Source organism: Sprattus sprattus, assembly GCF_963457725.1.
Source record: "Sprattus sprattus genome assembly, chromosome: 10".
NCBI classification, from domain to species: domain Eukaryota; kingdom Metazoa; phylum Chordata; class Actinopteri; order Clupeiformes; family Clupeidae; genus Sprattus; species Sprattus sprattus.
The window spans coordinates 6,953,895-6,971,394 of record NC_137908.1 but is presented as its reverse complement, the minus strand read 5'-3'; the positions used below and the strand labels follow the sequence as shown (position 1 = coordinate 6,971,394).

Genomic DNA, 17,500 nt, shown 5'->3' with positions numbered 1-17,500 from the left:
TTTTTTTTCTGTGATAGTTCAGAGCTTTTAATAAAGCACAGGACCGTGTGGGGGGGAAACTGCAGCCTTTACATCACTGGGTGTGGAGCTGCAAGCCTTTCACACTGATTGCCATCCTGACTTGACTTGGGTTCACAGGGTTTTTCAGTGTGTCAGTTTAATTAGTGGTGAAAGTGAGGCTCAGCCTTGCCAGCTCATTCGGGTTGAGGTAAGAACAAGCTGAAAGTGAGATGGTAGAGATCGCAGAAACCTCTTCCTGTAGCTCAAATGTGCTCCTATTGTCTTCTCAGGCATTTCAAGTAGCAGAGGGCCCTGACCTGCCCTATATCTGTTATAGCTCAGCTGTGATCCTACAGTCCAACCATGTTTCTTTAGCTTTTAGATTTAGCTTAACTGTGATTCTGTAGCTTAACTGGTAGAGATAGATCCTATCAACACTAATTTGAATGTGTTCAACACCCAGGGAACAGACATGTTGATAAAAATGTACTGTAATCAGTGCATATAGAGTTGCTATTAGCCAAATGACCAACAGTACATTTCAGCTGACCCTAGAGCAGATGTGGGCCAGCTCAGGGCCAGATGTGGGCTGAATCAGGACCAGCTCAGGGCCAGATGCAGGCCGGATCAGGACCAGCTCAGGGCCAGATGCAGGCCGGATCAGGACCAGCTCAGGGCCAGATGAAGCTCTTAAGCACTGGTGAATTGTAATATCAGGGACATTCGCACACAGAGAACATCAGCGTAACAAACCTCTAAGCAGTGCTTAGCAAAAGAAATGAGGAGAAATTAAAACGGCATTTAAACATGGAACCAGTTGGATACAGTGTCCTTGATTATTTGCTAAGTTATCCGTAGATCGTTTTTTAAACACAATCTAGGTCATGTCCATTGCTAGGCAACCTAAAGTAACGCTGCCAATCTGTTTTGATGGTTTCATTGTGGCGTTGTGTAGAATTCCCAAAAGTCCTCAGCTCTGGTCCAATCTGGCCCTGCCCCACCCCAGAACCGGGCCGAGTCCGTTCTGGCCGTGGCCTCGGTCTAGCCTCAGAGATGGAAACCAAAAAAAAGGTCTGAGGCTTTTCCCAGACACCACGGTCTAACCCTGTAGTGGAAATGTGCCATCAGTGTCTCTCAGTGTTGTCATTCCATAGTCCTGTGTGTGTGTGTGTGTGTGTGTGTGTGTGTGTGTGTGTGTGTGTGTGTGTGTGTGTGTGTGTGTGTGTGTGTGTGTGTGTGTGTGTGTGTGTGGAGGTGTCTGTCAGTGTTGTCATTCCATAATCCTGTGTGTGTGTGTGTGTGTGTGTGTGTGTGTGTGTGTGTGTGTGGAGGTGTGTGTGTGTGTGGAGGTGTCTGTCAGTGTTGTCATTCCATAGTCCTGTGTGTGAGTGTGTGTGTGTGTGTGTGTGTGTGTGTGTGTGTGTGTGTGTGTGTGTGTGTGTGGAGGTGTGTGTGTGTGTGGAGGTGTCTGTCAGTGTTGTCATTCCATAGTCCTGTGTGTGTGTGTGTGTGTGTGTGTGTGTGTGTGTGTGTGTGTGTGTGTGTGTGTGTGTGTGTGTGTGGAGGTGTCTGTCAGTGTTGTCATTCCATAGTCCTGTGTGTGTGTGTGTGTGTGTGTGTGTGTGTGTGTGTGTGTGTGTGTGTGTCTGTCAGTGTTGTCATTCCATAGTCCTGTGTGTGGAGGTGAAGGCTGGTCTTATTTATCTAAACTACACTCTTTCACACGGTGCTCTCTTTGGCTTTCTCACGGCACGAGTGAGCTCAACCGTAACACACACACACACAAATACACACACACACGCCACGAGTTAGCTCAACCATAACACACACACACACACACAGAGGGTGTGTGAAAGAGGGGGTGAGATTTGACATGACGCAACAATCACTGGCTTTGGATTCTCTGGTGAAACACCCGCTTGTCATACTGCTGGTGTTTAGGGATGACATCATGACAACTCCACTGTCGGCCTGCATAATTGGAAACTCTCTGTACCTGTGTGTGGTGTGTGTGTGTGTGTGTGTGTGTGTGTGTGTGTGTGTGTGTGTGTGTGTGTGTGTGTGTGTGTTGTGTGTGTGTGTGTGGCAGTGTGTGTGTGTGTGCGTGTGTTGTGTATGTGTATGACTGTGTGTGTGTGTGTGTGTGTGTGTGTGTGTGTGTGTGTGTGTGTGTGTGTGTGTGTGTGTGTGTGTGTGTGTGTGTGTGTGTGTGTGTGTGTGTGTGTGTGTGTGTGTGTGTGTGTGTGAGCATATGTGGCAGGGAGTGTTAGTGTGTGTGGACAGCAGAGCATGTTGAGGCTAATCACATGAGAAACTTTCTTCAGTAGTCTGCTGGATGCAATTATGATAAATAGCTGTGTGTATGTGTGTGTGTGTCTTCATGAATGCGTGTGTCTGTGTGTGTGTGTGTGTGTGTGTGTGTGTGTGTGTCTTTGTGAATGTGTGTGACTGCACGTGTGCCTGTGTCTGTGCAAAGTGTAGTGTGTGTGTGTGTGTGTGTGTGTGTGTGTGTGTGTGTGTGTGTGTGTGTGTATGTGTGTGTGTGTGTGTATTTGCTGATGATCTCACATCTGCAGTGCTTCCCGTCTTCGGTGAGCTGGTAGTGGGGTCGGCAGCGGCACTGGAAGTGGGCGGCAGACTGCTGGACGCAGAAGTGCTCACATCCTCCATTGCTCAGGCTGCAGGAGTTTACAGCTACACACACACGAGCACACACGCACACACACACATACAAGATGGAAAACGATAATGTCACATAGGCTTACACATGCAGGTAAATACACACACACAGTGGTAAATAAACATCCATCACCAAAACACATATTGCTAATGGGGTCTATCCACAATTGTTTTTTTTTTCAGCTCTTATTTTTTATTTTTTAATGTGTTTTTCATATGTGCACTGTAGGCTGATACGTGCAACACTGGCGATATCTGGATATAAAACAAACACCCCATATGGTTCAGCACAAATCTCCCATATGGGTTAGCACAAATACCCCATATGGTTCAGCACAAATACCCCATATGGGTTAGCACAAATGCCCCATATTGTTCAGCACAAATACCCCATATGGTCTAGCACAAATACCCCATCTGGTCTAGCACAAATACCCCTTCTGGTCTAGCACAAATACCCCCAGGTGCTGTTGCCTTTCTGTGTTCCAGACAGGACATGGTCAGTGATAGCCAATGGTCTTTGTGCCGCAAGGAAAGCTGGGACCTCAGAACTGATCCCAACACAAACACAGACCCTGAGACCACCAGCAGACCCTGAGGAGATCATCAGAAGACCACGAGCAGACCTCCAGGAGACCCTGAGAGTCCAGGAGATCGATCTGAGTGGAGACATCTTCATCTTCAGAGGACTGCACAGTCCCCAGCCTCACACACTGTGAAAGGTAAGGTTGGGTGCAGTTCTAAAGGTGTGCCGCTGATGCCACTGATGCCACTGATGCCAGTGGACTCTCGCCTTAATCTGGCAGAGACACATTCCAGATGGGATTGGCCTGTACTGTACATTGGATATCTCTGCTTGTCTTACTCAAGCAGCTGAACCGTCAGCATGAACAGTTAGCTGGACAGTCAGCCTTTTTGGACCCCAACCACTGATGACCACATGTTAGTGTAGGTCCCACAATTTTGTATAAACAATTTCAACATTTTCTTTTCCACCCCCCCCCCCCCCCCCGTCTCTCTCTCTCTCTCTCTCCCTCTCCCTCTCTCTGTCTCTCCTACTCTCTCTCTCTCTCTCTCTCTCTCTCCCTCTCTCTCTCTATCTCTCTCTCCCATTCCCTTTCTTAAGGGCCATCAGTGCTTCTCTGGTTGCCTCACTCTGGCCATAGGACGTGGTTCCCAGGGCAGAGTCTGAGAAACACAAACAGATCCACTGATAAGCATCTCAGATGAGAGCGGTAGCATGTGTTCTCCAGCTATTACACCAATTAGTCACACACACACACACACACACACACACACATAGACACACACACACACACACACATACACACACACACACACACACACAGACACACACACACATACAGAGAGAGAGAGAGAGAGAAAGAGAGAGAGAGACATAGACACACACACACATAAAAACTCTCTCATTTCATGACACCTGTGGCCCTTCTCTCCCCCGGCAGGTCCTCATATCAGTGCAGTCAGGCACAAGTTTCCATGGTGACGCCTGCTGTGATGGCGTAGTGTATACATTCCTTAGGTACGCCTGAGAAGTCAGGTTTACATCTCCTCTCTATGTGCGCGCTCTTAAAAGCCCCACTGCCACGCATGTGTGTCATATCTCAGAGACAAGCCACACTTCAGATATAAACACACACACACACACACACACACACACACACACACACACACACACACACACACACACACACACACACGCTTAGGCAGGGAGCCACTTTACAGCCTCAGGGCCCCGACCGCTCAGAGACCTGGAGATGGAAACCTCTACGCTAACACAGGCCAGGGGAAGCACTGATAAGACCTCCAAGCCAGGGAATTTATAATTCATCATAGTAAAAAAGTATACTGGATGCATACTACTGTAGAGCCATTTCAGTGTACTTAAGTATGCTGTGACATTGTTAAAGTATACAAAAACACAACTGTAAACCATGGTTTTCTAAATCTATAAATACTGTTTATTTGATCAATATGTAAGCATCTGGAGATATTTTGACCTCAGTATCGCCCTGTTCTTGAAGAATTTCAATGTGAATCACCATCAGTGCTGTCATATTCTTCCACTTAGGAACTCTAGGAACGGTCTGCTAACAAACCTGTGAACTCCAAGTCAACGCTGGAAATTGTTACGGGAAAGGTTTGAGGAACGCTTGCCATGTTTTCATAATAATCAACGTTTAAAGACTGCCTATAAAATATAAAAAGGTAATAAAAAGACAGGAACGTTCTCATGAATGGAGCTGCATTCCTAGAGAGCTGATCGTTGCCAAGAGGAAACCTGGTTACCAAGTAACCCGAAGTAAGATAGGCAAATGTGCAATAGAGAACTATCTATCACCACATGACATGTACAACCTCATGACACACACACACACACACATGCATGTATGCGCGTACACATACACACACATATATCTTATACGTCCCTTCCATTCTCTCACTCATACACATGTAGAAACACACACACACACACACACACTTAGAGACATTTTCTCATTATCTTTCTCACACACACACACACACTCCTCCTATAAACACATTGTTTTTTTTGCCAGCGCGGTGAGCCATTACCGATGCAGGTGCGTCCGTCCACATGGTGTCGAAACCCTGGGTTGCACTCGCAGTGATAGGAGCCTCTGGTGTTGACACATCTCTGCTGGCAGCCTCCATTATGGACCTGGCACTCGTCAATGTCTGCCGGAGAAAAGAGCAGAAAAACACACTCAAAAGAGACGCCTGGACTTATACGTCTTATGTATGTATGTATGTATCCTTAACCTGGTGGTGCTGTCCGCATTTCAAGAGTGACCCAGAGAGAAACACATGTGAGCGAAGAAGAGTGTGTTTGTGTGTGTGTGTGTGTGTGGCTGTGTGTGTGTGTGTCAGTTTGTAAAACTCCAGAGTAAATAGCAAATAGTGTTCATGCTTGGCAGAAGGGACATGACAGGACACAAAGACACACTGCACCTGGGGGAGAGCAGAAACAGTGTGTGTGTGTGTGTGTGTGTGTGTGTGTGTGTGTGTGTGTCTTTGTTTGTCAGTGTGTGTCTGTTTGTGAGTGTGTTGGTATGTGTGTTGGGGGGGGGGGGGGGGGAGGGACATCAGGGGCAGGACTATGCATGTTTACAGTTTTCCATCCCACAAACACATCTTTAGGGAACACTTTCAGTGTCTGTGTTTATCTAAACTCAAACAGCCCCTCTCCCCCCATCACACACAGATTAGAACAGAGGAAAATAAAGTAGTCGTCTATATTTACACCTCTTCTTTTATCAGCTGTGTCCATCTAGACTGAGTTACTGTAGACTGCAACTATAAACATGGAGGCAAACACATGAGCAGTCATCCGTTCTCCGTGGGAATTGAACCCGTGACCTTAGCGCTGCTCGCACAGTTGTCGCCGCTAGCGTCTGCCACCAGTTGACTTACAGCATACCCGCTCGGGAGAGCTACATTTCACCTAGCATGACACTGATCAGTGGTCACGGCTCATTGAAGGGTCAGAAAAGAGCTGATTATTTTATGGCTTTCACTGTTGCCTCCCACAGAGATCAGAGACCGCGCTGCCACGGCGTGTTAAGCGAGTCTGTCGCTGCAATAAAACCCAATGAGACATCGCCCCCCCGCCACCCTTGTCCCTGGGACCTAGCACAACAGGAACCCCTCAAGGGGCTCCCAGAGGATGCTGGGAAACGAAGTTTATGGCCCCTGTAAAAATATACACTCGACACGCCAGCTCTCAATATTGCTACTGCCCTCAGGCCAATGGTCACTCAATAACCGGCCTGGAAATGAAAGTGTGTTTCAAAAGAGGCATGATGGGGTTCTGATGACACATGCTTGGGTCTGGTGGCCCGCTCAGAATGGCACTGAAGAATTTACAGCCTCAGCTCTTTGCGTGGGCAGACGGCAGGGGCTGGCACTGGAGAGCAGGGGCCTGTGGGTAGTGACGGTACTTTATTAGGAGGACTGAAATGAAATGAAATGAAAGAGCAGCACAGTGGGAGACTAACAGGAGATCTGGGAATGGATGAGTGACCAGCAAAAGTGAATGGGCGAACTGGAAAACACTGGAAAGGCTTTGGAACACAAATACACGTGGACACGCACACTCACTCACACACACATACACACACACACACACTCATATTTCACACTTAATTTTACAGTCACACACACACACGTGCAACACACCCGGGGAAAAAAACACACTATCTGAATTTCTCTCTATGCTGTACACACACACAAACACATACACTCAAACTCATAAAATTCAAATCTGGACTCGACCTTCGTTTTCCCCTCTAAAAGTAATTCTACAAATCCATCTGCCCTTTCTCAAAGGCCCTTGGTGACACTGTGCATTACCAGGTCCCTGAGAGCGACTGTCTCATCCTGCTGCTTCCTGCCTCTGGACAGAGAGCCACAGAGAGCAGCAGGGGCCCTGGAACCCTCTGGAACACTCTAGAACCCTCTGGAACCCTCTGGACAGATAGCCACAGAGAGCAGCAGGGGCCCTGAAGAGGAATCAGAGACTGGAACCCTCTGGAACCCTCTAGAACCCTCTAGAACCCTCTAGAACCCTCTGGAACCCTCTGGACTGAGAGCCACAGAGAGCAGCAGGGGCCCTGGAGAGGCTGCAGAGGCATTAGAGACTGGAACCCTCTGGAACCCTCTGGAACCCTCTAGAACCCTCTGGACGGAGAGCCACAGGGGCCCTGGAGAGGCTGCAGAGGCGTCAGAGACTGGAACCCTTTGGACCGAGAAAGAGTGGAGGAAAGGAACGGGGGGGGGGGGGGGCTCTGGATTCACCCTTTATATATATTGGTATATAGAGAGATGTAGAAAGAGGGGGGCAGAGGACAGATACAGAAAGAGGAAAAGGCAAAGAAAGAGAAGGATAAAGAGAAAGAAAGAGACAACGTAAGGGAGAGGCCAAGAGAGGAAAAAAAAGAGAGAGAGGAGTTGCTGAAGTGGAACGGAGGAGAGAGGGAGGTCTGGGTGGAGGAGAGAGGGAGGAGAGAGGGAGGTCTGGGTGGAGGAGAGAGGGAGGTCTGGGTGGAGGAGAGAGGGAGGACTTGGTGGAGGAGAGAGGGAGGTCTGGGTGGGGGAGAGAGGGAGGAGAGAGGGAGGTCTGGGTGGAGGAGAGAGGGAGGAGAGAGGGAGGTCTGGGTGGAGGAGAGAGGGAGGTCTGGGTGGAGGAGAGAGGGAGGACTTGGTGGAGGAGAGAGGGAGGTCTGGGTGGGGGAGAGAGGGAGGAGAGAGGGAGGTCTGGGTGGAGGAGAGAGGGAGGAGAGAGGGAGGTCTGGGTGGAGGAGAGAGGGAGGACTTGGTGGAGGAGAGAGGGAGGTCTGGGTGGGGGAGAGGGGAGGTGTGGGTGGAGGAGTGAGGGAGGTCTGGGTGGAGGAGAGAAGGAGGTCTGGGTGGAGGAGAGAGGGAGAGGGAGAGAGGGAGGTGTGGGTAGAGGAGAGAGGGAGGTCTGGGTGGTGGAGAGAAGGAGGTCTGGGTGGAGGAGAGAGGGAGAGGGAGAGAGGGAGTTGTGGGTAGAGGAGAGAGGGAGGGAGGGAGGTGTGGGTTGAGGAGAGAGGGAGGTCTGGGTGGTTCTCTGAGGGCAGCCCTGAAGCCAGGAGCCAAATGAGTGAGTTATGGGTCTCTGGGATCGGGCTGTAAAGCCCAGGTTCAAAGGCTTTTCTTCCGAGGCCAAGAATGTGGGCTATTTGAGGCATCCGTGAGCGGAGATAGCACCACATGTGCTCCGGCAGTCCTTCTCAGGGGAAAGGGAACGGCCAGTCCCCCGAGAGAAAGCATTCAGGAGAAGTTATGGACGTTTAGCACGGGAGTGCGTGGCCTCGAGACTGCAGCCCGCAGGAACACTGACTAACCCTGTGACCAGGTGCATGACAAACACCTGATCAGGCATCGGAAGGGCACAATCAGACAAATACGGAAAAAGACATCAGAAGATTACCGTTTGGAAGTTTGGAAGTACATTTAGATGTTTACAGGTGTCAACCATGATTGATTCATTAGTTCACAACCCTAATATTAACATACAAAATAGGTATTTAAATACAAAAACCGCAAACAAACCAAGTGAAAAACAGCACTGAAGTGAGTGGTTGCTTCATGACCACATGTCTGGCACCAGCCAGGGTGAACAGATTTTTCCCCACCGATCTCGTGTTTCAGGTGTCACTGTGATGTCATGCTGCCGTGTGTCCCCTTCTGATCCTGACCCGACCGAGTCTCTCTCGATCAGGCCTGTTTTCCCTGCAACGCTTACGGGGCCAAAACAGCAAACCTTGGCAGAGCAACACTGAGCTCAATCCTCCTTCCATTTATTCCGTTCTCCATTCATTTGACGGTCATGCAAGCAGCGTATTAGTGACAGTGGTGACTCTCAAATGGTGGTCAACACTGCTGCTGACATTAGAATTTTCCATTCCATTGGTATTCTATTCCATTCTAGAATTTCAGAAAAATCTAGAATGAAGCCATATATCCAGATATCCGATATTACAGTAATTGTTGCTATTTAGCAGATGTTTTTGTTAAGTGAGACTTGTTGGTTAAAAACTAAAATTGCAACTGCAAAACTCTTAAAGAGGGAGGGCAGCAACACTCACAATCACCTCAGATTTAAATCTCAAAATGAAAGTAACTGACGGACTCAGCTCACAGATATTTCACAACTTCTCCGTAGCCCGCTGGTGTGTGTGAGGGACACACTAACACTGCTGTGTGTGAGGGACACACTAATACTGCTGTGTGTGAGGAACACACTAACACATCAGTATCTCACTGAGAGACGTCTCTCAGACTGCAGGGGAGGGGAAGCGTTCCTAAAATAACCAATTTGTCACCAGACTCTTGTTTTTCTTGTCGTATTTTTCTTCAAACAGGGGCCAGAGTCTGCCCGTCCTCCTGTGCCAATGTAAATCACTGGCCCTCCAAGAGGAACAGCAGCGGGCACAGACCCCGCTTCTTTACCACTCAGACAACCTTTTACAGCCAGATCTATTACAACAATTAGGAGCTGCAAGCGGCAACCCAAATATCCATTTACACACAAAAACACCAACGAGGCAGTGGACATTTACCTTTCTCAGCAATCACAACGCTGTCCCGCACTATTCATCTACTATTCTCTTAATCCAGGTCAGCCCCTCTGTAGTGGATACCAGAATATATCTATACAGAAATGTATTATCAGATATTTTGCAAATGGTATATGCCAACTAGGCAGATCTAGTAGCAAGGTTGGCAAGCACGCACAAGACCAGTGGAGATAGGTGTTAGAGACTTTACAGCCAAATCAACCACAATGCTTCTGTTGGATTTTGGCTTTCGAGGACACTCAACTGAGCTTTCTGAGGCTGCTGTAAAAGTGAGCCAGTGGTTATGCCTGAGGTTGAATGAACCTGTACTACATGAAGAAACCCCTGGCAAGCCATAGTAGAATGAGACTTAGTAGAATGAGATGTTTATATAATTTGGCAGTACATCATTCAGACACTGGGATATGCATGTGAAATCTTTTCAAAGTGTATCTTGAGGTGTATCTTCTGTTGTCCCTGGTAATGACATGTGTCATGAGTATGGAAGAGGGGGGGTCTAGGGCCCCAGACACTCGTGGCCCTAGTTCCATGAAACGTGTAAGGTCCCGACGTGACCACCTCAGTGAAATGCTCTTCGTTGTTGTTAAGTGTAAGTAAGATGTTTGTAGTGCACCCTGTTAGAGTAATAGTTGTTGTGTATGATTCCTTGCATGTGACAGTGAGAGGTTTGGCCACTGTGGGAAGTCCCCAATAGCATCTTCATCATAGTATTTAACATCCTTTTTCCTATGTACTGTTTAACTGCAAAAGATTTCTGGTTCATCTGTGTGAAATGCTGAGTTTGCAATCACAAGCACACAAACACACACACACACACATAAGCTGACAAAAGTGAAAAAAGCTCACATACATACATACATACATACATACATACATACATACATACATACGTACATACATAAATACTGTACACACACACACACACACACACACACACACACACACACACACACACACACTTGCAGGCTCCTGCTGCCAGAAGCGGTCTCTGCGTCCAGGAGGAAGGTTGGCAGACTGCAGGAGCCAAGCCAAGCTCTCTTTCCATCCCAGCGTCCCCCGTTTGTTTGCTTTAGTATTTCCCCCAATGGCTTCCAAAATCTGGGTCTCTCTCTCTCTCTCTCTTTCTCTCTTTCACTCTTTCTTTCATTCTTTCTCTCTCACTCTCTCTCTCTCTCTCACTCTCTCCCTTACGCTCACTCTCTATCTCTTTCTTCCTCCACTCCCAGAAACCACAAAAGCCACAGCTGCCCCTGGTTAGAGACGACCATATGAGCTGACTGAAGATGCCACAGTTGCCAGGCTCTGGTCTGACTTTCAGAGCTCTAAGTGTCACACACACACACACACACACACACACACACACACACACACACACACACACACACACACACACACACACACACACACACACACACACACACACACACACAGTAGCTGTTGGACTCAGCACCAGTGTGTTCCTGGGGCTGATTAAAACAGCTCACATGAGATTAAAAACTCACTTCGTTCAAATCAATTACATTTGATTCAGGACATTTGGCTTGGAGAACAAACCAGAGGTTCCTTATTAGAACCAAATTTAGAAATCAACCTTGTCCTCATGTTACAAAATCAGTAAACGCACACCGAGTTGTGAAGCTGAAGTATATACGATAAGCAGTCTTGCACATCCACTATTTATACTACATGACGTGGGACACTACAGAATTGCCCGGCATCTCTAGAGTAGAAGACACACAGTTCCTGATCACTCACGCTCTCACTCACAGGACATCATTCATCTAGACCAGGAATGTGGCATAATAAGTGGACATTTTGGGTAGTAAATCGTGAAATACAGAATTAGTGATTAAAATAAACATCATATCATAATGCGCCCATCGCTTAGCTAAGTAGCTTAGTAACTTTGTAGGTCCACCCCTCATTATTTACTAGAAGGACACGTCCAAACACATACTGATTAATTATAATCATTTAAAGCACTTTGAACTGCAATCTTTTGCATGAAAGGTGCTATATAAATAAAGTTTTATTATTATTATTATTATAATAATTTAAGACAGATACACATGATGCTGTAGACTACTACTCACCCGGGTTCAGGTATGCCATGTTGTAGCTGTTATATCTAGGAAGGCAGTTGTAGCAGTTTCTTCTGTGGTACCAGTGATGGGAGTAAAAGGCACCATGAGATATGCCAGCATTAGCCCAGAACAGGAGCAGCAGAAGGTGCAGCCTGCTCTGCAGTGCCATGGTGGAGTAATTACAGGGACAGGGAGCGGTTCCTGCAGATCTGCTGCTCAGATTCAACTTCAGGCTCTCAATAAAATAACGGTTGTAGAAGAAAACTAGCTGTCTGGCCAAATTGAAAACCCCGGACTGAGGATGTAGATGGCTCACTGGAGTCCTACCCGAAGACAAACCTCAACTCTAATTATTCATTTTCCCACCCATTCCTTTCTCTCTCTATCTCTCTCTCCCTCTCTCTCTCTCTTTCTCCCTCTTTCTCTTTCTCTCTCTCTGTCACCAGGTTCAGCGCTATATATAAAGTCTTGCCCCCTTTTCTTTCTCTATCTTTTTTATATTTATTTTTCCTTCTCGGCCTTTCTCAAAGACCTCCTTCATGTGCTCTCTCAAGTCCAGCTCAGACAACCCACTCCCTCCCTCTCCCTCTCTCTCTTCATCTCTCCCTCTCCCCTCCTTTCCTCCCTCTCTCCATCTCTCCTCTCCACTCCTCTCCTCTCCTCTCCTCCCTCCTCTTTTTCTCTTTCTGTGTACCAAGAATTCAAGCTCCCATTCTCTTAACCACGTTACTTAACATCGATTCAGTCGAGCAAGTCCTGAATTAATTGATGAACAACGAGTAAAGCAACGATCAACGAACAAAGTCCGTTGCACATGAACTAACGTATTTGTCTGGCATGTCGGAGTATTGTGCTGACCCAACCATGTTTGTGCTTAGGATATTGATCATGGTATTAGATTACCAAAACGATTTTGCCAACGTATTAAATTAGCTTTAGTTCACGAACAGTGGACTTAGCTTGTTGCTATGCTCGTTGACAGGCAACCCGTGGTGGTTGAGGTTTATAAGAGAGTTATAAAGGTGGGGATTTAATAGCACATATTAAAGGTGGTATATATACGTCTTAAAAATTCTACAAGCAGAAGAATCAACATCAAAATGTCTGTGGATTTTTTAGAACTTCAGTATAAATTCTTGGAGTACAGTTTTATCCGTCCTTAAATCATACATCAGAAGAGGGCATGAATCACGGAGAAACACGTGAAGGTGTGCCGGCCACTCTTTCTTCTCAGGCCAAACTCGTTTCAGTGCTGAAATCAGCTCACATCAGCTGAAATGCAGTTCAAAGGACAGGCTCTCGTGGCCTGAAGGACGAGACCGGCTCAGTTGGCAACAAACAGAAAATGTAGTGAAAAGAGATTCCATTGGTTTATCTGCAGATAATTTGAGTCATTTAATCACACTCTCCAGACAGGTTTGAGACGGTTTGAACTTGTGTGCTTTGGACGCCCTTCCGCCCAGAGGCAGGCGGCTCTAGGCCAAACCTCTCTCCCATATCCTGCTCACGATAAACCCAACCATTTCTAGCCTTCCTTTGTGATAAGGCCACCATTGGCCCAGTGCATTTACACGTATATTATATTTATATAAATATAAAGATATCTACACTGCATTGAAGTACTTTAGGGGCCGGGACTGCATGTGATGTTGACACTTCAAAAGAGCGTTTCATATAGCCAGCCATGGCAGACAGTCCTCTGGGGCTGATAGGCTGGCAGTACCCAGGGGGGCACTTACAGTCTGAGAGGCCTGACGGGCTGATGGCCATCGGCTCTAAGCGGCTGCCTATCGCACACTCAGACAGCTGAGGAGAGGATCGCAGGGCCAGACACTCTCCAGACACTAACAGAGAGAGAGAGAGAGAGAGAGAGAGAGAGAGAGAATAAGAGAGAAAACAGGAAAGAGGGAAAACAGATAGAGAACAGAGAGAACAGAGAGAAGAGAGAGCGAGAGAACACAGAACACAGAACACAGAGAGAGACAAGAGAGAGACCAGGGAGAATGGAGAACAAAGAGAGAACTGAGACAACAACAACTGTTGCCCATAGATGGGTTAACTACGACCAGACCAAACCCAACTTGCCTCTACCTGTGGTTTCCCAAAAGCATCATTATGTAACGGCCATTATGAAATGACCGAGATACTGTAATGTGAAACACGCTCTCTCAGTAACCATGGCCACTGCACTGCAGCTCTGGCCCTGGCCAGTGGTCTTGCTGACGGCTCAACTCCTTAACTCTTCCCTGGCCTCCATTCACGTCTGAGACAGTCTGGCATGGGCAGTCCTGGTGGGCACTGATACTACTGGCATAAGTAAAAGACAACTGGTAGTGCCAGGTAAGGATTCACTTTATGAGTGGGCTAAGTGAGGTCGAAACAGCACACATTAAGCCAAAGGTAAACACAAACAAAAAAAGATCCGAAGGGCATCCTGGCATAAATATTTCAGCAAATCAAAGATGACATTTCGCAAAATAAAACACTGTTCAGCGAATAAACCATAAAACTCTTTCTGTCACCCGTGGCAGAGTCAGTCGCGCTGCCGTGGAGGAACAGTATGGCTCTGTGTTGAAGAGTGAGTCACACTGCTTTTCATTAAAGAGAGCGCAGACGCTGCTTCAGGGGGCCTAGATTGACCCCTGTTTGGCAGCCATTTTGAGTGTCGAGCTTAGACGTAGCCCCTGTGACTAGACACTGACGACCCAATCAGGGGCCTGGCAGCTGCCGCTGCAGACACTCCAAGCCCTGCGGACAGGAACACAGAGAGGAGGTGGATGGCCCTGGAAACACCATTACCAACCCTGCATCCCAACACTGTGCTGGCGACGGGGCTCAAAGCAGTCGAACCGGAGAGGGCCCTCGCCTTGAGCTGGCACAGAGCTGGCAAACCTCTGCCAGAACCACCCGGATCCGTGCCGTATCCGCGCCGGATACGCACCAGCAACGTTCCAGAGTCAACAGCTTCCCGTTATCCAGCTGAGCATAAGCGATAATGATAGGCCCAACTCATCGCCCCAGCAGGCATCACCACAGAGCTCCAACCTCAAGCACACAGCGGCACTGGGCTCTTTGTTTTCAAGGCTATTTTCTTTCTTTTCTTTTTTCTCTCCTTCTTCTTCTGTTCTCCCTCTGTTCTTCTTCCAGAGAAGCAGACGACAACAACAAAAAGTGCCTGGTGCCGATGCATAGAACAGCATCCTTACGAAGCTGCACAAATAGAAGCCACGCGCCGTTACCTGACTTAAAACGAGGAGGGTGATGTTTCTATTACCGCTTTGTTGCAGTTCACTAGAGCATGCTGGGGTAGATAAGCACGAGCTGATTGGTTGCTGAGAGATGGGCAGCGGGCAGGTGTTCTCAGGCCAGAGTGGAGAAGTTGTTAATGTTGAAAGGTTCCCGTTTGTGACATGGTGATGTGTTTTATATCAACAGTGTTGAGTTTGTGGGTCTCGATTTACCTGCGGCATGATAAAAACAGAAAGGGAAACTGAAGGGCGGCCAAAACAGTTTTTCTAAAGACTTTCTCTTTTCTTTTTTAGTCTTCTTGGTAGGAATTCAACTAACCTTAACATAAAACAGAGCTAAGTAGTTGTACAAAAAAGAATACAAATGTCCCTCATATAAAGCAAATAACAACTTTCATGAGAATACAACAGGTTTGTTGACCTTAATATCACTGATCTTCCCAAAACACCATTTCGACTGGGCCAGATTGTACTTCAGGGATAAAACGGGGAGTATAATATAATCCGGTAGTGTAACCCAGCCTTTAGACAGACAATAATCTGAAAATGTTCCTGCCACCATTTGTCGAGAATAAAAATCGAGATTTCTGCTGAATGGGCTTAGACGCCCAAAGCTCCATACGGTTGGCATCAACCCTGCCAGGCCTATGTGTGTGTGTGTGTTTGTGTGTGGTCTGTACGTGTGTGTGTGTGTGTGTGTGTGTGTGTGTGTGTGTGTATGTGAGTGTGTGGTCTGTGCGTGTGTGTGTGTGTGTGTGTGTGTGTGTGTGTGTGTGTGTGTGTTGTGTGTGTGTTTGTGAGTGTGTGGTCTGTGCGTGTGTGTGTGTGTGTGTGTGTGTGTGTGTGTGTGTGTGTGTGTGTGTGTGTGTGTGTGTGTGTGTGTGTGTGTGTGTGTGTGGGTGTGTGTGTGTGTGTGTGTGTGTGTGTGTGTGTGTGTGTGTGGTCTAGCACAGGGATCCTGTTGACACAGACGTGCTTCTAAATTTCATTTGTTTCATATTAACCAGCCGAGCCAGGTCTCCCTTGCAGCTGGCATGATTGTGTGTGGGTTGAGGTTGGTTTGAGAAATATGATGCGAAACCCAAACTCATTACACCCATGCCAGGAGCCCAGGAGACCAGGAGACCAGGAGTGCAGACCCAGTCCCACGGAGTGTGCAGCTGCAGTTTGCAGCAGTTGGCTGGTAACTTATTCTTCAGTTTTTTAATTAAAATCAGTGAACTCCACACAGAGATACAGGTGTACAGACACACACAGACATGCATACACACACAAACACAGCCACAAACACAGACAGACCGACACAAACACACACACACTCACACTCACACTCACACTCACACACACACACACACACACACACACACACACACACACACACACACACACACACACACACACACACACACACACGCACACACACACATGTACGCAGGCACGCACACACACATACACACATACACACACAACTACACAGACTACCTCAGTCAGGCAGTTCTCTTATTTAAACACAGCCAGATTAAGGTAATTTCAGGTCTTATTACCAGGGAGATGAGTTCAAAACAGCCAGAAAGACAGAGCGTTACGTCATGTCCTGCATAGCAACCCCATCATGAGCTGCTAACATTTTACTCACCCAGCACCTAACTCTGATGTACATCTGGCACATGTGCACTGGAACAGGCCCAGAACAGGTCCAGAACCAGGCCAGAACAGAGCCGGACGGGGCCTAGTAAGCAGTTGTCTATAAGACCCAACTATCTGATCATCAAAGGCCCCTAGTTGATTGGCTACATAAAATAGATGGTAATTCTCGCCAGACACACATTTCATCACTTAACCACAGAGTGTGGATAAAAGAAATGTGTGGTTTTTGTTGTTTGTTTTTTTTTCCATGAAAAATGAATGCAAGCGGGTAGGAAGTCAATGGCATCAAAGCCCTGTGTGCCCCCCTCTCATCTCACATGCAACTGTGCGTTTACATCTCACAACAGCAGCGTTGCAGCGCAACCAGCCAGTGGGGCATAAATATCACTAACCAGAAGCAGCGACGCGCCATCAAGGCTGGGGGAGAGGGCTGCGGGGGTGGGGGAGAGGGCTGCGTTTGGGGGGGGGGGGGGGCTGGGGGGGTTGCGTGTGGTAAGCTCTCTGGGGTGTCTCTCCTGAACTGTGGTTAGAGTGTTGCAGGGTAAAAATAGGATGTCTTATGGACTGTGGTGAGATATTTTAGGGAAGATTCCAGGGGGTCTAATGTACTGTGGGGAGAGTTTTATAGGCGACCCAAGGCTTAGCTCCAGCTCCAGCGCCAGCTCCAGTCACAAAAGAACAGAGGATGGTAACAAAGGTA

The 17,500-nt window shown here is 47.6% G+C and overlaps 1 protein-coding gene across 1 annotated transcript in view; it reads right to left on the bottom strand.

Moving 5' to 3' along the window:
• megf6b (multiple EGF-like-domains 6b) overlaps positions 1–17,500 on the bottom strand; it is a gene marked incomplete at both ends in the record, with an annotated part of 111,845 nt that overhangs the window by 32,306 nt on the left and 62,039 nt on the right. Inside the window, 2 exons of the mRNA XM_080846739.1 lie at positions 2,569–2,694; positions 5,275–5,397. Of these exons, the coding sequence (XP_080702865.1) occupies positions 2,569–2,694; positions 5,275–5,397 (249 nt within the window). The remainder of the gene's footprint in view (positions 1–2,568; positions 2,695–5,274; positions 5,398–17,500) is intronic.